This window comes from Ornithodoros turicata, chromosome 9, assembly GCF_037126465.1.
Source record: "Ornithodoros turicata isolate Travis chromosome 9, ASM3712646v1, whole genome shotgun sequence".
Lineage (NCBI taxonomy): Eukaryota > Metazoa > Arthropoda > Arachnida > Ixodida > Argasidae > Ornithodoros > Ornithodoros turicata.
In genome coordinates this window covers 35,448,187-35,467,775 of record NC_088209.1, presented here as the reverse complement: position 1 = coordinate 35,467,775, position 19,589 = coordinate 35,448,187, and the positions used below count along the sequence as shown (strand labels likewise).

General features: G+C 44.6%; 3 protein-coding genes across 6 annotated transcripts in view; 1 reads left to right on the top strand and 2 right to left on the bottom strand.

The window, feature by feature from the left end:
- The first annotated feature begins 10 nt into the window (after nt 1–10).
- LOC135368763 (ankyrin repeat and SOCS box protein 8-like) lies at nt 11–2,390 on the top strand. Its single transcript, XM_064602271.1, has 2 exons — nt 11–931; nt 1,662–2,390. Exons 1-2 carry the CDS (start codon nt 701–703, stop codon nt 2,295–2,297), a joined length of 867 nt encoding a protein of 288 aa, XP_064458341.1. The 5' UTR covers nt 11–700; the 3' UTR covers nt 2,298–2,390.
- A 923-nt stretch (nt 2,391–3,313) lies between these two features.
- On the bottom strand, nt 3,314–8,019 carry LOC135368762 (aldo-keto reductase family 1 member B1-like). The gene is made up of 11 exons (XM_064602270.1): nt 7,789–8,019; nt 6,787–6,888; nt 6,499–6,666; nt 6,261–6,377; nt 5,959–6,036; nt 5,654–5,770; nt 4,982–5,088; nt 4,820–4,901; nt 4,666–4,749; nt 4,333–4,415; nt 3,314–3,453 (listed from the first exon to the last, which is right to left on the bottom strand). Exons 2-11 carry the CDS (start codon nt 6,859–6,861, stop codon nt 3,411–3,413), a joined length of 954 nt encoding a protein of 317 aa, XP_064458340.1. The 5' UTR covers nt 6,862–6,888; nt 7,789–8,019; the 3' UTR covers nt 3,314–3,410.
- Nucleotides 8,020–10,196: 2,177 nt separating this feature from the next.
- Nucleotides 10,197–19,589, bottom strand: part of LOC135368756 (CCR4-NOT transcription complex subunit 6-like) — a 92,889-nt gene continuing 83,496 nt past the window's right edge. For all 4 annotated transcript variants that reach the window (XM_064602263.1, XM_064602264.1, XM_064602262.1 and 1 more), the window contains 6 exons: nt 17,133–17,294; nt 16,821–16,971; nt 15,688–15,839; nt 14,096–14,341; nt 13,826–14,012; nt 10,197–12,227 (listed from right to left, as the gene is read on the bottom strand). In XM_064602263.1, the coding sequence (XP_064458333.1) occupies nt 12,023–12,227; nt 13,826–14,012; nt 14,096–14,341; nt 15,688–15,839; nt 16,821–16,971; nt 17,133–17,294 (1,103 nt within the window). In that variant the 3' untranslated portion in view covers nt 10,197–12,022. The remainder of the gene's footprint in view (nt 12,228–13,825; nt 14,013–14,095; nt 14,342–15,687; nt 15,840–16,820; nt 16,972–17,132; nt 17,295–19,589) is intronic.

The window sequence follows — 19,589 nt, the reverse complement described above, 5'->3', positions numbered from 1 at the left end:
ATGGCAGATGCCCAGATGGCCGCAGATTGCGGACTCTGAACTTTATCACTGTACGACGTGGTCACGTCGCGTCACGGTCACATGATGCGTTAGTCATAGCTGGATTAATTGTCTGCAGTTCTCCATTTTCAGAAAATCTACACCCTCTGAATCACACGATCACACATCTGTTCAGAAATGATGTATGAAGATCAGCTGGAAACCGTGTGACTACAGCCGTCTAAATGACCCTAGCCATCCATAGCCACCTTCTGCCTCTTCTGCTTCTGTGTTCTTCTGTGTGTCAGTTTAGTGGTTTCTACGGTTTCTATTTTCTATTTCATGGCATGACACGCTCGTGCTCCCATCATGACAAGTCGACAATACCGACAATCCAGTCCATGGACACGGGACATGAGTAACGCGCAGGAAGTGCAGTGCGCGCCTTCAGCCTTTTATTATTTATTATTATGAAATGAAATCTCCCACAGCGAGAAGGAAAGGATCATTTTTATCTCTGACTCCGAGTATGTGTGTGTCATGCAAGCGACGTCGCCTCTGCGAGTGTGGAAGCACTGAGAAATGGTGCAAGGCAGAGAGAAAACCTCCCGAATAGTGAAAGAAGAAAAGAGTTTAAATTGGCGGAAGTATGCTGGAGCCTGAAGCTATTATTTTCAATGCTGAACTTACCGAAAGTGTCAAATGGTGATTTTGGTAGGGGATGTGGTATCTCATGGAGAATGTGCAGCGATCATACACTTTGTCTGAGCGGCTTTTACGAGCCATTGGCATCGGGAACGGAGGGACTCGACACGAGCAGGAAGACGTCGAGGACCTTATTCGACAAGGGGCAGACGTAAATCAGTCACACGGGACATTTCTCCCATTGCATTGCGCTTGTATGGTTGGCGACGCAAGCAACGTCTCCATCCTCCTCAAGTGGGGAGCATCAGTAAGCAACACATGTTCGGGGCTACTTTCCCGCAGTTAGGCAAACAACAAACCTGGCAAATGTTAAGGCAGGGTTAAAATTTTCAGAGCAGAGGTTTGAAGCTCATATAACAGGCTGAATTCATAAAGCATTCTCCATTAGCTGGAAACGCAAGTTTCAAAGCGCCATTATCCATGTACTCACACAAGCAAAATCCCCATGGAATGTTCTAGTGGTAGAAGGCAAACTGCTCGTGACCCGCAGGGATTTTCCTACATCTGCCCCCGTTCCCTAGTCTTTTTTTTTTTTCGTTCTTCGTCATCCCCTCGAATTGCCGAGATTGCTCAATACAGCTCGACTACCAATACGTATACTCATTTTCACGCGCCCACAAACATATACCCTCAGAGGTTGATTTCTGGGGAAATCACTGGCAGAAGTTCCGTCATATCTTGCGTTGAACATTCGCATGGCGTCAGAACATCGGAAGAGGCGTACTGCGCAGCACGCAGACAGCACCATCGGCCCCGTCGTCTGCTACAGTTATTCCCTATGGTTAGAAGAGCATGAAAAGCCATGATGTTAAACGCTCACGTTACGACGCTTTTCGCTTCTTCCGCAGGAATATTCTGGAGAATTTTGCTCGTGTGAATCCGTGGTATTACTACAGGGTGTATCATCTTAACAAGCATAATGCAGTGATCCAAAGCTGCAATGCTAATGCCAGACTTCCCATCCCCTTTTTTTTCAGGTAAATCGCTACGACGGGTACCACCGCTCGGCTCTCCATCACGCCGTGGAACGTAGTGCAGAGTGTGTGCGCCTTTTACTTTCCGCCGGAGCAGATACCGAATCCACGGACATAAATCGCAACACTCCGCTTCACTGGGCGGCATTCCGAAACCGTGCGGACTGCTGCAGGCTTCTTCTCGAAAACAATGCCCTGGCCGACAGCCTCGACTTCAACAACGACACGCCCCTCAATTGGGCTGCGATGAAAGGAAACTATGCGTCGGTCAAGGTTCTTCTGGAATACAATGCGTCGCCGGACATAAAAAATTACAGCGGGATGCTGCCTCTCACACGGGTTGCCATCCTACTAGCAACCGGCTTGGAGACGCCCGAAGACGAACAGTCGTTTGAACTGCTTTTACGCGGAATGGGAAAGGTGGAGTTGAGGGACAGGCAGGGGCTCCTGCCGAGTGTTCTGGACAGAGACGGAAAGCTACGGACGCGGTTGCTGTCCATGTGTAGCTCGCCTCGCCCACTGGTACAGCTGGGCCGCCATGCCGTGCGCAGGTCCCTCAGGCAGAGACACCTACCTACAATAGTGCCAACGCTACCCATTCCGGAGAGACTGCAGGAATTTGTTCTCCTCGAGAGCTAGGGCTGTGAACTAATTTAGGCGTACAAAAAGGTGGTTTTTAGAGAATCTAAGAAATGGGTAATTCTTCATTAAAAACGGTGGTTTTGCTGTGTGCGCTGGCATTGTGGGGAGCAAATATTTTGCGCGCCCGGATATGAATGTTCAGGGGTACAGGTTATTCTGGTGTACTTGAGTACCCGTTTTGCACTATCTGCTTGCGGCTTTACCAACCAGCTACGATGGCACTGTGCATGTTGCCCGCGTAGGGATTGTTAGATTTTTATTTGAGTGAGTTATGTTTTTACATTTTACATATTTGTTTCGCACTTATACATTGAGGTGTCTTCTCTTAGAAGACACCTTAGACAGAAATCTTAGAACCTCAGAAAACCTCAGAAATCTTACACTGCCTTCATATGCTCATGTAATTCCCACTATTTATTGTCTGTAGCAATATTTCTTGGAATCGTCATTTTGTGAAGCCATCCTGAAAGATGGTTATCGCAGGAATCATCAAAGCAGCTGCAGCACTTATATTATTACTCTTCTCACACATCAGTAAGCTGTCTGTGTTTGGCCTTTTTTTTCTAATGGTTTGAAATGGTATTCATGCTAACAGACTTTGCAATGGCTTCCATTTCATTTCAGTTGCATTTGTTCATTTTCAAACTTGCACCATTCTCTGTTGCATTTCTCAATGTAAACCTTGCGTGGATATAGTCACCAGAGCAACGTATCGGACTGTAGACTTTATAACATTACACAAAACATTGAATATTTTGAAGCAGTATGAGAGAGAGAAAAAAAAAAGCAAGGAGGAGTCATGTGAACATGCAACACTGAATGCTCTTTGCAAAAGAGTTGCAACAGAAAAAATTGAATGACATTTAATTCTAGGGGGGAGCAGTGTCTATCAGAATAGTAATATATACTAATATAATAATAATATTAAAAAATGCTAATAAATAATAATACTAATAATAATAGTAAAAGCTAACGCAACACTGTTTTTCAAATGACAAATGATGCACAAACCATAAAGAAATATCGTCCGTTTATTACACGCCCATGTGATGAGAAGCACTTGCTGCAAAACAAGCAAGAACAAGTGGAGACCCACCATTTTGGGGATTCTCAAAATGGGGCATGAAAAGGGTAGTACTTGTGGTTGGCAATCCTGCAAAGTATAAACGTAACACCATAACTGCGATGCCCTGTTTCAGATCTCGTCTCAAAAACTATTAGTTTGAGTGAACTTTTGAAACAACTTCTGCAATAAATGCGTACAACATTCACGTTGAAAGTGCAGCTTGGCACCAGTGTTGTGCAGAGCTGCTGGAAGTTTTTATATTACAACAGTTTATAATGAAGGCCTCACTGTGTTGGGTTATGGGAATACTACTTGATACTAGCCCTCCAAGACCTCAAAGAACACTGCTCGGGATGTTTCCACGCTTTTGGGCAACATTTTGGGGGCTGGCAAAGTTAAGTCTGATTGCAGGAAAGGTGAGAGATACCCCTCGTAACAAGCACCGGAGGATAGGCAATTCATTCCCTAATCATATATTATGCACTTGGCTTCCTCTACCCAACTTTTGCAAGTGTGAAGACCAACAGGGGACCGTAGCCAATATTTTGTGCTCTGGAAAATGGGAACACCCTCAACTGCGAACAACGTGGCATCAAATAAACAAGTGTATAAAGCTGTGAATAGAAATTACACGTCTACCACTGCCATTAATAAAAATAAATAAAAATCAGGCCCTTGTAATAAAGGACGTAAACTGCAAGCCCTCAGTGACAACATTGCTGACACATTTCATCAAGAGCTGCAGCCTTCATATGCTCGTGTAATTGCCAAGTTCCAGATGCCCAGTGGATTAGCCTTATTGTGCAACAGTAGCAGTACAAGCTGTTTTCCCTTGTCGTCACCCCACCTGTGTCTTGCATACATAACTTCATAGAACTCTGCTGCTATGGAATCCTACACGTTTTTCAACCTTATCTCCACCTCAACCTTATCATCTAGCTTATCTCCAACAATTACTACACTTACCAGCTCAGGTGGAGCAATCTGCGATTGCAATTAAGGCCATCGATTGATTTAATTTCTCCAGGTGTCAGTGTAAAGTCAAATATCTGCAACAAAGAATGAAAAGATCGGACTAGAAGAGCGCACTAGTCACACAGAGACGCGTTTAAGAAATCGAGCACAAGGATGAACTACATAACAGATCCTGTAACAGGTGCACAGACCTGTAGGTGACACAGATTTTTTTTTTGCTCCTGCACAGCTTGCAGCTTGGTTTACTTTGGTGCCAGTTTGGAGGAGTTAGCCCACTACTGTCACTGGTATTTGTTTAGGGTTTTTTTTTGGCATATACCATACCTCAAAGTTAGAAATTATGCGCTCCTTTGTCACGCTCTTGGCAATAACAGCCAGGCCACGGTCAACTTGATAGCGGAGGAGGACCTGCAAACGCAAGTTTAGTATAAAAGCAGATAAATAGAAAGTGCACGTTATTCCACAGAAAGCTGCTCACTTGTGCCGGGCTCTTTCCGTGAGCTTCAGCGATGGCCTTTATTGTAGGCTCTTCCATCAACAAAGGATCGTCTGGCTTTGCCCTGACAAAACAGTACCTCGATTCAACTGAGATCCAACTTTAAAAGCAAACAGCGAGGTATAGGAAACACATATCCCCTACCAAGGCCTATCTGGAGAACCCAACGGGCTGTATGCAATCACTACAATATCATTTTTCTTGCAGAATTCAAGAAGCTGGCTCTGGTTCAGATATGGATGACATTCCACCTAAAAATGCAAAACGGAATAGTGAATCGCGGTTTGCAGACCCTCGGTGCTTACACATTAAAGAAAGTGCAGGCCGGAAGTACTGACAACGTTCTTAATCACTATCTATTTATCGAGCTATTTACTCTAAAAAGTTCCTGGAGAGGCTGTTACATGCAAGGAGTAGGGTAAGAGACAAATGATGAAGAAAAGACGTGTAATAGTGCAAAATAAGCAGTATTTAAAAAAATAAAAAACTAATCAAGCATTTACAAAGACATAGTGTTAAAATCGAAACAAATGTTAGTATGAAATCTTAGACACTGATGTTTGACATGCGGAAGCTGGCAGGGTCGGTTATGGGAAACATTAGATAGAAGGTTGCTCTATTTAACAACTTTTGTAACCGTGTGGGTACATAATGACAGAAACTCACATTCGGCAGACACTAAAACTCTATGCAAAAGATGACCTAGAACTTTTCTTGCAGCCTGGAAAGCTCACTTTCGAGAGAGAGAGAGAGAGAAAAGAAAAATGTCGCTCTGCATCTCACCACAGCCGAAATAAAGCAAGGAGGTAGACACACCTGAAGCACACTGGGCTTAATCTTTGCAACCCCAAGAACCCGAGTGATCTGCTCACTATTGAAGTTGGAGAAGCCAATATTCCGAACCAGCCCTTTCGAATGCAATTCTTCCAGCGCCTGGTGAAAGAGAGAGACAGAAACCGAAAAAATACTGGTTCCCGCTGTGTCGCTTGTTGGTAATCATAAACAACAAAAGCGGAAACGAACAGATATTCGTTTCTGTACAGTAAACAAAATGGTGTTTACTTTCGGGTCAAAGTATAACCTTAACTGAGAAATGTATTATAAAAATATTTTAATATTACCTCCCACGTTTCCAGATAATCTACGTCGCTGTACTCGAAGTCCCCTTTTTCGTTCTTCGGGAAAACATCTCCTCCTTCCTATAGAATGAGCAACGTTGAAATACCCGGGTTATAAGGAGAATGTCTGAGAAACAGTTAAGCGAACGTCAAGAAAATACTTTTTATTAGGCACATTTCTGAACCCTACCTAGCATGAAAGCTACCAAGCACTTAGCAAGCGGCAACAATTTCTTCAGTGAATCAGATCTCTTGACACGTTAGTGGCATAATGCGCATGTGTCTTAATCATGTTTTTCACTCACCTTGTACCCCATAGGCCAGTGGATCAAGTATAAATCCAAATAGTCAACCCGAAGATTCTTCAATGAAATCTGACAGCACTCTATCGCTTTGCTTTTGCTATGGTACGTGTTCCAGCACTGTTAAGACAAGACACATACAGATTGAAAGAGGCTCGCCTTAGCACACTGAATACAGATAAACGTTGCACAATATTGGAACGTGCTGCCGCAGCAAAATTATAACAGAGATATAACACACCTTACTTGTGATCCAGAGGTCTTTCCTTTCCACAACTTTCCTGTTTATCATTTCTTCAATAGCCCTTCCAACTTCACCTTCATTGTTGTAACCAAAGGCACAGTCGATATGACGATACCCTGCATCAATGGCTGTTTTCACGGCTTCATATACCTTGCCAGGCTCGGACTATGTACATAAAGCAACAAAGCACAATTAGAGACTTGTCCAGTTTTGACATTTCAGATGATTAACTGTCAAGAGTCGTTAGCCACTGCAAATCCCCCATAAATGGCGCTACCGACTTACTTTCCAAGTGCCCAAGCCAAGGACTGGAAGCTTTGAACCAGAAGGGAGCAGTATTGTTGGTGCAAGTCTAGCCATTCTTCACCGAAACTTCTCAGCAGGTCACTTTAAAAGAAAAAGTTTTGTGTATCAAGTTCATTAATGTGTCACAGCGCACCTCTGCCTTCCAAGATTTACATGAGGCATTTTGAATCTCAACTTTGAGACCAGACCGCAAGCGATTAACAAATCAAGCCTAATGGAATGCTAAAACAGAAGGAAGCTCGCGATATTTACAGGAAACAAACTTGGCACCCAACAGACCAATGACATATATCGCGGTAACAAAAAGTTGGCTAACAGGCAAGCGAGCTGGTGAAGTTGATGCATAATATAAAACCCCCCGAGACTAGGGAACATGAAAGGACAGACTGAAACACGAAGTCTCGAGTCAGTTTTCTGTGAAAGAGCTGTGGGAAAACAACCAGTCAGCCTATTTGCATCAGGTTGTCAAGGCTGATGCACCCCTCTGAGAGACCATTCAGGGTGCAGGCACACAGCTCCCCCCCGCCCATGCATGTACCATACATTGCACTGCATGGCTCCCTCCCCTCATCCCCTGGAGCTTCAAGTTCACTTGTGAAAATTGTGCACTCTTTATTCATAGGTCGTCACGATTTCCCTCAGATGTCGCAAGCTATGAGCCTATGAACATCCGCACAGGCGTCCGTCTCCAGGGACGGGGGTGAGGGGTTTGAATTGAATTGAAACATTTTGGTATAGTCAAGCGTCAGGAAGAAAGGAAGGAGGGGCCGTCATGCTTGCACAACGATGGGCACATTTCAGGCTAGCCGCCCCGCCACCATACCGCCACTCACGCGCTTGTGCAATGTTTGTGGTTTTGTGACAGTTTAGTAGCTCTGCAGCGATTGACAACACCGTTCCTTTTGTTATTGTACATTATAAACTGGTGCATGGAGAGCCTAAAAAGGGAGAGGGCGAGAGAGACAAGTGTTGTATACTTACAGTAGTAGGGTAGTAGCGGAGTAGCAAGAAAGTTCGCAAATACAAACACAAACTCTCGCTGCTCTAGCGCCGGTTAGCGTTAAGTTTTTCAAGCTTCAAGAATCAGAAAGCGCATGCACTACTGTGAGATTTTGGCAACTTGTCCTTGAGCTGGAGCTACAGAAAGACCGCTCTGCTGTGGGATACCGACAGCCGACACCTCGATGAACGAGATAAAATATACGTGGTCGCCCGCTAGGGTTACGGGTCACTCTCATTCGTTCCTCCTTTCCTTCTACGCAGATTACAGGACAGAACCGCAGAACTCTATCGCTTATTTGTTATTTATAAGCGAAGCTATATGGTGATTCGATAGATTACTTTACAGCCGGATCCCTTGCTCTGTCGTCAATCGGCCCACGGCCCCAGAATATCGGGCATAGCGTAGCGTACACATATAGCAGACGACACCCTGTCGTCTGCTTTGGAATACCTTGTGGCCGTATATTCCCCATTGGTAAAAGAACTCTTAATGACGATGAGCGATGAGAAGCTATTACGTTTTGCACATCTGCAGGAGTACAGCCAGTCAGTGGCGGATGCAAAAGGGGGGGATCGCCCCCCCCCCCGAAAAAATACGTCAGTTTATACATTGGATTTCCCTCTCCCCCATCCCCCACTACGCGCTCCGACAAGGAAACCGCCCCCCCCCCCCCCAAAACCGAGGGTCTGGATCCGCCCCTGAGCCAGTATATAGCAAAGCTCATCGTGTGAATACACAGGTTGTTACATACTCCCCATCAATGTTTTCTCTTCCATAAAACTAGAAAATACAACTTGCCTATCTTTACAGTTCCTTCCTAAACTGCTGTTTTTCTCACCTGACCATTGTTGAGATCACCTGAAATGCAGCTGGTGCTCAACTGCAACTGGTTGTCAGACATAGTAGCACAAAACGTTTTGTAAACGTCGAGAAAAGGTCTAGACATTTTCATCTAGGAGACGTCTTCTATCCCCGGATAAGTTGACGCTTTCTCGAGTCTTGAAGACGTGATTCTAGACGTCCTGAAGATGTCTAAAAGATGTTTAAAACACTTACTTAAATGTCAGAAAATTCAGCCCTGTGCATATCTATCGGGTATAGTTTTGCAGAGATCTGCCTCTTTTTTTTTCTTTTTTCACCCTCAGCCACCGTCACCACACGTTTCATTTTCTGTTTCTCCAAGCAGTGCTGCAAGCAACACTGCCACGCGACCTTTTGGCTGTAATCGAAGACAGCGTCCACCAAGTCAGACCGTGTTATGCTCACTTTAACAGCAAGCTCCCCCTTTTACCCTCCCTTTGTCGCGGTCGTGTAGGGAGACCAGAGCATGGAGGTGGTCTATTCCCTTGGAAAAAAAAAACATATGCTATACATTGCTCGTCTTACAAACTCCTGCGAACTCGATAGTCCTGCTGGCTTATGAGTCGAAGCTGAGGGTGAGGTGTCTAATTTTAATTCAATTATGTACACAAATAACACTCACGTGGGGAATTGCTGGGAGTAGTAACTCGCCATCAACACGTCGTCTATGTTCGTTACTGTTTTTGGTTTGAGACAGTCAGTACGTCCACCGAAAGTAAACTTACTCAGTGCACACAAATCGTCCTCCTTTGAGATACCTCTTCAACAGAGATGGCGAAGACGTGTTATAAATGGAAAGTCTGTACGCTTTGCAAATGTGAACGGAAGACGTTTACAGGGGGTCTTCCTGTAGGATACGTTTTCAACAGAGATTACGAAGACGTATTATAATCGGAAAATTGGTACGAATTACGGCTTCTGGACGTCGCGTTGATGTCCTGATCGTCTTCTATCCTAATTTGACCAAATAATGACGTTTCTGCGACATTTTGTGCTACTAGGGATATTATTACGGGAAATGGATAGCTGTCGTTTATCTCCCTTGTCGTTGTTGTCCCCATATGTGACAATATCCCCCCCGGTGAAGTGCGTGATCATCCTGATGACGAAGGCTCAGTTGGTAGCGTGCAGTTGCACAGCTTCATACACCTGTACTATCTCTTCCGTGCGACGGCGGCAAGGTATAGGCAGTGTTTGGCCTGTAGGTTCGACGCTGTAATTGGCGGGCGACGTTTGTTTAATGACGCTGTAGGTGCCCAAATAGCAACTGAGCATATTCCCTATATGTCACAGGAGTCACTAGCTACTGCAAGATCCAGCAGATGGCTGTCCAGGTTTTGGCTAGCATCTAATTTTTCTCAAATTTAGTTGTCGTGCCTACATCAGCCCTACAAGGAACACTGGTAATATTGTAAATTGTAGAGGCTGTACGAAATGATGGTAATGGTAACTCCAATAATTCCCAGAACCGTTTCATAAAGGAGATGTCTTGCGAGCCTAAGAACGAAACAGTAAGGAGAGAGTGTAGCATTCACAAGTTTATTTTACTGCTAGAAAACTACTCAGGACAACCACAGGAAAGGGGCTCCACAACACATCCACGTTCAAGAAAGAAGGAATCCGTTTAGAATGAACAGCAAACAAGTCAATTTTCAGTACACAATTTAACTGATTTGCAACAAGTTAGCACCAGTGCACTCTGGATGCACAGCTGCCGAAGAAAATCGACTCCGTTTGTACAGTGAATGATGCCAGGCTATGTTACAAAACAGACTTTGAAAGTTAACGCCATGCATGTCCATGCTCTGCTGCTAAAAATGCTCTAGGTTGAAGGAACTATGTACACTAAAATATTGTACAAAAGGGCTCTCCAATTCTGAATGTTCATAAAAGCAGGATATATCTACACACCTGGAAGAAAAGTGTCAGAAAAAAATTTCTTGTTGACCTCAAATATACAAAATAGGAAATCGTGTCAACCACTCCAAATAGAAAACGTACAACTTCCCACAGCCATGCAAATCTCGTCGTAGCCCCCATGACAAATCCTTTACTCATCTATCCAGGAAGAAACAGGTGCTCGTTGAAACAGGAAAGAAATCTGAGGCTACTAGCATGAAAAGATGAAGTGTTCCCTCTCTGAAATCAGTTTAATTAAAAAAAAAAAAGAAGATTCAAAGAAATTATAAATTGTTCGCTTCTGTTTGTTGTTCGCAAAAAGGGAGACAGAGATACACTAACACCTACACTCACGCACCAACTCTCAGGCATTACAAGCCACACCGACTGCCAACCAAAACACTGATCTTCCGATAAGTAGTGACAATGTCAATGCCATACAAAGCAGCCCCATGACACCTGCCTTTCAAAAATTCCATTCCTTCAATTTACTTTTTATTTTGCATAATATTATCCAGTTTATAGTTCACTACGGAGCAGATCATCATCTCAACACAAGATTTTGAAGGCCGTGCGTCTGAAGGCAAGTGCAGATTGCAAAGCAGCCTACATTAAGGTGTGCCACCTGGTGACACAGTTGTGCGTTTCAACGAATGTCATACGAGACAATGGATTTAATCTCCTCACACGCTTGTTCTCGTAAAAGAACAAACACACATGCCTTGACACACACCAGCTGCTGACAAATCATGTACCATCATCATCTGCACCGCATTTTTTGCATTCCTTTTTTTTTGCTGCCTTTTTGTGTAAAAAGTTTAGTTTTCTACAAGAAAAAAACACTTTCATGGACGGCATTCGCTTGAGAGCGACACGTGAGGAACAACGGAAATCAATCTGCACGCTTAGCTAGTACACTGTTTTTTACATTCTACGGTTCACAACTATCTCATGCTCTTCATCACTGGCGGCACATCAAAGGTGGCAAACAATGCGGGTGGCAATACACCCGACGGTAACACATTACCGCAGCCCCTTAACCTGCAGGTGGAAGGTGCGTTAAAAGGGGCATTCCGGGTGCCCACCTGCAATACAAGTCATCGACAATGTCACACGCAGTACAGGAATGATACTTTTATTTTTGGGGTGTCCTTCAATGTCTTGTTTTCTTGGACACTCCCAAGTGACGTATGACGTAACTGCGTCAACAAGCTTCAGTGCACTCGTACTTTTTTGTGCGCCTTGTGTTGTGGGCTCTCTTTTGTATTTGATGAGGTGGGTGGGTGAATTAAAGCTAGTGAATCTATATACACGGCACAGGGCGAAGCAGTGCTGGAAGGCGGCAGTGGGTTAAGAAGTGTTCCTGGATGAGCGGTGAGAGGCACGTCGTGGCGCATCACAGGGACAGAATGCGATGTGCCACGCCATGCAATGAGTGATGCCAACTGTGTGCTACCTCCTCTGGACCAGGCCGTTTGGGAGGGTCATCTCCAGCTGAGCCAGAAGAGGGAAGTGATCGGAGGGAACGTGAGGGTGTGGACACCCAACCACTTTGTTGTCCTGCAACCACTGTGGGTCCAGGGGTCCGAGTACCCCGAGCACAGACATGTGTTGACGCGAGAAGAAGATGTAGTCGATGACTCCCTTGAAGTCAAACCTGTGAGAGGGGTAAGAGAGAGCATTCATGGGTAAGAGAGAGCGTGCATTTTTGGTGCGGTGCGAACCTGCCACTGCTGATTTCGCTAAGCTGCACAAGACGCGCACGTTTTTTCAACGACTTTTATTTTGGTGATGGTGGATGGGGACGCCAGATACTTAGGGCCCTGTGTTTTCGGGTTTTATGTTTTTTGAAAATCCGGGGAGGGGAGGTAAAAATCGGGTGTTATTTCAGGGACCGTAAACGGCATAAAATCGGGCAATATTGGGTGGAAAAGATGTTCAACATAGTGTCAACAACACTGATGAGAACACTGAACAACATGAGATGTTCAACATAGTGTCCTGTAGTGCCGGTATTGGGAGCTTAATTTGGCCTTTGCCAAGTTAGTTTCGGGTTTTACCCCAAAACACAGGGCCCTACAGATACTCTACCACGCTAGTCGTGGTAATTTGGTTGACGAGACTCGCAGTGGGGCAACGTTGACCAAAAAAGGTTAGTAGTGCTTTTAGGGCAGAGCTGTACACAATACAAAAGCAGATGGCCCAAACCATGCATGTTTGAGCTGACGCTCCCTCGGAGAGACCCCACCCTTATGCCTGGTTCACACGGGAACTTTTTAAGTTACAGTACGGATTCAGTGCGGAGGCGGTTGCTGTATGACACGCTGTTCAGACACATGCATTCTTGATACGGGAAACGCTTATGTTTGACCAATCACGTCTCCACTCCAACACGCCTGCATTTCCTTCCTACAGGGCTGAATAGCAGAGCTCTACGGTGTGCTGCCACTGCAGCACCAGTTTCCATATACCTTCTTTGCTGTAAACCTTCATAATTTGGCGTTAATGGAAGTAATCGTCCTTTGCATTTACAACACAGCCCCATAACCTGTTTCACATTTCATAAAGGATGCATAAGGGTGCATTTTCTCGGACACTCTTTTCACCACGAAGCATAATATCCACTCTGAGCTCTTCCATCTCGCCAGCGTATCTGTCACAAAAAACATTGGTGACGTCAAAAACCTTCTTACTGCCACGAGAACAAATGGGATCAAGATAATGGTAAAAGCACTAAGAATCAGCCTTGCATTAGTGAACTATGTAGTGAAGTGCACAGTAAGGCCCTGTGTTTTGGGGTAAAACCCGTTTTTGCACCCCCCCCCCCCCCCCATTTTGCCTCATCATCACTTCGGGTAAAACCCGAAAATGAACTTTGCAAGTGCCAATTCAGCCACCGATACTGGCACCGGAGAAAATTAAGCATTGGATACTTAGCACAGCACTTCCGCATTTTCTAAACTAGGAGAAGCACGCCTTTTTTTGTTCACCCAAAAATCTACTTTTCCACCCAATATCACCAGATTGTACCCGTTTTACAACTCCTGAAATAAAATCTGCATTTTAATCCAGATCTTCAAAAACATAAAACATGAAAACACAGAGCCCTATGTATAGTCTAAGCAGTGCAACAATGTGGTTTTCTAAATGAAGGGCGACTCTAACGAGATTCGGGGGAAAAAAAAGGCATTCCTTAGCTCAACGTGAAAACATGGAGCTGGTACAGGCCACACAAGCTGCGCTCGCTCTACTCACGTATAGTTGGTGTAGGGCATGACACCGTCTGTGTAAGCCTCTCTGATCCTGAAGGGATGGGTGTAAGTGTTTCCAATGAGTGCATCCGATTCCAAGCACATCTTCCTCAGGCAGTCTTTGTAGCCCAGCTCCTTAAAGTCAGGGTGGTCGGCTGACACATGACCTGTCTTCAAGAACTCTATCACACCTGGAGGCAAACAAATAAATGCTTGCGTGAGTTGTTAGCAAAATGGAGAGACGTGAACGGCTAAGTACAAGAGCGAGGCTCACCAGATTCAGGCAAGGAATTGAGATCGCCGCAAAGCAGAAGGGGAATACTATTTGCATCGGACGGGGTCCGTCGATGTAGGTTGCGCAAGCTTTGACCAGCTTCCTCAAGAATACTTCTCAACTCTCGCATAAGCATCATCGTCTGAATGAGCTTCACATCACAGTATTCGGGGTCCCAATGGATATGGGCAGTACACACCAAAAGGGGCTGTTGTTGTGGCAGGCAGCTTTTACCATCCATGTTCACTGAAATCAATAACAGAGTCAAAATCAGTTGATATCGTACAATAAGGCATCACCTGCTTAGCATTCTTATGTACGTGCTACAACTGTTTTCTATCCTCACTCCCGGTTGAAAACACCCGTAGCTGAAACCCGTATCATTGACCCGTACACCCGTAGCTAAAACCCGCATCATTGACCCTATCAAACCCGTATCACTGACCCATTGAAAATGCTTAGTTCACACTGCTCCTCCCCTGCATTGTGGTTACAACACAGATCCAGCGCATGCACGGTTCTCGTATGACAGGCCGTTCAGACACGTGCACCCATGACTAGGTAGATGCTTCCGTTTGTCCAATCAACCCTAACTGACAATGGTCAAGAACGATGTTCTGATCACGCTCTACGCTGACAGTCCAGCATGGAGACGGTGAACAGGCAAACGTGATATTACTCATATATTACCAGTGAAACATTATGACTAGTCAGACCTCATATTACTAGTGAAACGTTTTGGATGCATTGAGGGGCATATGTGGCATACAGAACGGGCCAACGTGCTCTCCACATAGGAAGCCATTTTGGATAAGCGCCAACAAAAACGAAGCGTCTTCACACATTGGATAGCTGCATGGCTTCCTGTCTCCAACACTGCAAGGACTTTGGTCCGGGGCAACTCTTACGTAGCCAGGTGCACTTCGGTTCGCCGTACTTCATTGACAATAATGTCGCATCACATCCGTAGCACTTAAAAATGCAACAGTGTGAACTAAGCATAATACACCTGCACAGGGGGTGATGTGTCCACCTCAAAGAGACTACACTGCAAGCCATAGCTGACAGTTAGAATGCGTCATCATCTACGTGCCAGAAACAATGGCCAGTATTATTCTTAATGTACCCACTGGGTGATGTTGTGTTGGGGTCATCTTAGCACACAACAATCTAAATTTGTGGTTGTTTGCGGCTTTGCGTAGGACGTACCAAAGCACGTACAGTAAACTTTGTTTAAGTCGAGAACGGTTTGGCAGAAAATTATTCCTCGCACCTTCATGCGAAGAGGTGAACATCTCGTAGATTGTGGGAAACAAGGAAGAGAGCGAGGGCACATCTCTTGAACTGCCAGATTTTCACTGTGGAATAACTTCCGAATGTGAGATTGCATCGGTACAGGACTTTGCTCGGAAAATTTAGGAGACAAATCCCTGCATCATCAAGATGATTCCTCCGAAAGTAGACAAATAGTCTCAGAACCCCTTTAAACAGGAACACTGTACTGTGATCTGCCATCATTCGATCACCAAATATCAAGCACTCCCGCTGCTGGTTATCTGACAAAATAAAATACGGAACAAAGTGATGCTCACCGTTGTCAAAAGCAGAATCTTTGATTTGCAGGAGAGCAGCCAAACCAATGTTGTCCTTGGTCATTACCCGATTTAGCATATCGTCGGAACCTTCAGCATTTGCCATGGCCAGTTGATTGAACTCTACCAGATGTTCTTTCAGTAGGGTGAATCTACAATATTCGTGCCATAATGATAAGTTTCCAACTTGCTTGATAGGTTGGTTAACAGACAGTGAAAAATGTTTTAAGAGGCCACTAGAAGGGTTCACTCCAAATCAGATATAAATTGATAAGTGTGTGATGTCAAAGCTTCTGGTGCAAGCGGACATGTGTTTATTTATCAAGCTGGTGGATTAAGTTCATTACGTATTGTACGACCTGAACATATTCCAAGGATTCAACAGCCTCTTATTTGAGGCATATGTCACATACATGATCGTAATATGTGGTGCAAATACAGGATGCTTTAGATAAGCCTAATCTAAACAGCTAACAACAGTCCCAGTATTTCTGTGAATAATACATAAAGAACGTAAGTTCACTTCAGTAGAAACTTCTCGTGTTGCCTCTGCACAATTATCTGCCAGAAAGCATCAACTATTGTAATAAAGACCAGGCAGGTTGGTACCTATTGCTGACAGATGCAGATAGATACACACAAAGATAAGACAAACGATATGGCAACTTGCAACCTTTGTTTACTGAATGACAACAATTGAATCAAAAATACATCAAGATAGCCGCACAAGGAGACTACACTCCGCCAGGTTGCCTCCTCTCCCCTCTCATCCAAACGGAGTGCCTTTACTTATCAGGTCTTCCTGTAGGCGAGCTCACACATTTATCTTTTTCTTTCTTTATGTTTCTAGCTTTCAACGACTTGTCTGATATGCGTATCACGAGATCGATAAATTACCTGGTTGGCCTGGGTGTTCGGCTATCTTGATGTATTTTTGATTCAACTGTTGTCATTCAGTAAACAGAGGTTGGAAGTTACGACATTGTCTGTCTGGTCTTTGTGTGTTACGTCGCATCTGTCAGCAGCATCAACTGTGTTGTGACACACTGCTAAAAAGTTGAAACAACAATTGTTTCTGCTATGGATCGCATGCTTACATAGAAACTTTCAACAAACAAGAAGGTTGTTCTTACTTGTTTGTTCTATAGAAGATAGCGCAGCCGTCAACATGCTTCCTATCGCTTTCAGACATGGTCTTGGCTCTTGACTTTGGCGAGAAGATCCCATCGTAGCCGTCCCTCTTTAGTTCCGGTAGAAAAAAGCCGTGAAACTGTTCAGTTTCCACTTCCTAGAGAGAGTACAACAAGGTATACTTCAAAAACTGCTGCAGTATATTTCAAAACACCAGCAAAAATTATAAAACAGAAAAATTAAGACTAACAGTGCTTCAAGTCAGCTGGGTTGTGTACTATATGCTACAAATTTATAGAAATAGCGAAGGCAACCTGCCTGCAATGAAATGATGTCAGCTGCGTAGTGCCTGATTTCGTCCATTATTCCTTTTCTTCTGTACTCCCATCCGAGAGCCCAAGATGGACAGTAACCATACACCTGTCTTGTAGCATACTTGTCACACAACACATTGTAGCACATCACAGTAAATACAGCTGAAAATGAGAAGGGAAGGTGGAAGTGAGTTGATGCTCAAATGTACATGGCCTAGAACAGCACCAGTCATTTAGTCAGCCATTTTCATGCAGAACAGTTTGTTTACTATCTCACAACTGTCATACACTTCAAGCAGGGAGTTACACACATGTTGGTATGGATAGCATGGACTACATGCATCGCCGACCGATTTTTCGGACTCCGAAAATTCGTAATTTTCGATTTTTCGGACAAAGATATTGGCACCGTCAAATGCCCCATGGAGCGCATGTACTTTCGCTTCCAATGTTTCGAACTGCTTCTTAAAAGAACAGCTCGATTTTTCGTGCGCATCTCAGCTTTAGCATGCAGGGAGTTACACACATGTTGGTATGGATAACATGGACTACTTGCATCGGCGACCAATTTTTCGGACTCCGAAAATTCGGAATTTTCGATTTTTTGGCCAAAGGTATTGGCACCATCAAATGCCCCATGGAGTGCATTTACTTTCGCTTCCAATATTTCGAACCACTTCTTAAAAGAACAGCTCGATTTTTCGTGCGCATCTCAGCTTTAGCATGCAGGGAGTTACACACATGTTGGTATGGATAACATGGACTACTTGCATCGGCGACCAATTTTTCGGACTCCGAAAATTCGGAATTTTCGATTTTTCGGACAAAGGTGTTGGCAATGTCAGATGCCCCATGGAGCGCATGTACTTTCGCTTCCAATGTTTCGAACCGCTTCTTAAAAGAACAGCTCGATTTTTCGTGCGCATCTCAGCTTTAGCATGCAGGGAGTTACACACATGTTGGTATGGATAACATGGACTACTTGCATCGGCGACCAATTTTTCGGACTCCGAAAATTCGGAATTTTCGATTTTTTGGCCAAAGGTATTGGCACCGTCAAATGCCCCATGGAGTGCATTTACTTTCGCTTCCAATATTTCGAACCACTTCTTAAAAGAACAGCTCGATTTTTCGTGCGCATCTCAGCTTTAGCATGCAGGGAGTTACACACATGTTGGTATGGATAACATGGACTACTTGCATCGGCGACCAATTTTTCGGACTCCGAAAATTCGGAATTTTCGATTTTTCGGACAAAGGTGTTGGCGCCGTCAGATGCCCCATGGAGCGCATGTACTTTCGCTTCCAATATTTCGAACCGCTTCTTAAAAGAAGAGCTCGATCTTTTGTGCGCATTTCAGCTTTAGCATGCTCTGCTTTCTGGACCGCGCTATCATCCCCCGAGAATACGAGCGCAGTGCGCAAAAGCGCTGCTCGCACGAGTGCGCGTCGGCTGAGTTCCCACGCGCGTGCTCGATTACTGCGCTCCAAACACATTCCAGCAGTTTACACTCTAAATGCGGTAATAAAAGTAATTAAATGCTGTGAGCAGTTAAACGTTAAATGTCGGATGACGGTAACGAGGTCATTGTTGCTCTCCAGTCAGCTGCAGCGGTCGTTGCAGCTGCGAGCATGCTCGTGAATGCGCACAGCGACAGAAATTCGTTGCGATTCGTCGTCCCGTGCTCGTGAGGTAGAACAGACGCGCACAGACCGTTTTCTAAGCCATTCAGCGACAAAACAAAAGTGGGGGGGGGGGGGGGGTCGATTTTTCCCACTGCCGCAAAATTCGAACTCCTCAATAACGTGGACTACTGCTATGGCTCCTAGAAAAGTCCGAAAAATCGGTCGGTGATTGTACTAAAGATTGCCAACTTCGTGCGTGCATGTTATCTCCGAGCAACTACCTTGCGGAAGACCTCAGCCACTGTGCATTTTGACATTTTCCCGCACCGCCATGAAAAGCCGTTGCCGAAAAATGCATTACAAAGATAATTAATAGCAATAACAATAATCATTGAAACCGTTGGTTTATGTGCATTATGTTACTGCTAAGTCGCTCGAAGCCAACGTAAATGCTAAACAATAAATTGGCCACAAATTACCACCGAGCTTGTGACTTGCATACAGTCTACACGGAAATGCTCGCATAACATTTAGCGATGAAGCGCATTTTCTTAATAGGTAGGACATTACAGAACTAAACGTGTCAAGATTTCACTATAGCTTCCGTTTCTAGCGACGGATCATCCATAGCAATAGAGCTGTAAACGAAAACTTGGTTGCATTGTAATTCACTTCACCATCGTTTCCAAGAGACACATTTGTCAGCAAAAACGAAATCCATTCTTCTGATGCATGGTCCCCAAGCAGCAAAATGTACTGAAAGTCGAGTGCAATAGGGGTGGCCGGGTAGGTGGAAGTCCTTGAACAGACTCGTGAAACTAAAGAACACCG

What these genes read in the sequence shown, in the direction of transcription:
- LOC135368763 (XM_064602271.1), top strand. Translation starts at nt 701, where the DNA reads ATGTGGTATCTCATGGAGAATGTGCAGCGATCATACACTTTGTCTGAG. An exon ending in TCCTCAAGTGGGGAGCATCA is followed by an intron (nt 932 to 1,661) that starts GTAAGCAACACA and finishes CTTTTTTTTCAG; the next exon opens with GTAAATCGCTACGACGGGTA.
- LOC135368762 (XM_064602270.1), bottom strand. Translation starts at nt 6,861, where the DNA reads ATGGCTAGACTTGCACCAACAATACTGCTCCCTTCTGGTTCAAAGCTT. An exon ending in ACTGGCCTATGGGGTACAAG is followed by an intron (nt 6,037 to 6,260) that starts GTGAGTGAAAAA and finishes CTCATTCTATAG; the next exon opens with GAAGGAGGAGATGTTTTCCC. An exon ending in AGATTGCTCCACCTGAGCTG is followed by an intron (nt 3,454 to 4,332) that starts GTAAGTGTAGTA and finishes TATACTTTGCAG; the next exon opens with GATTGCCAACCACAAGTACT.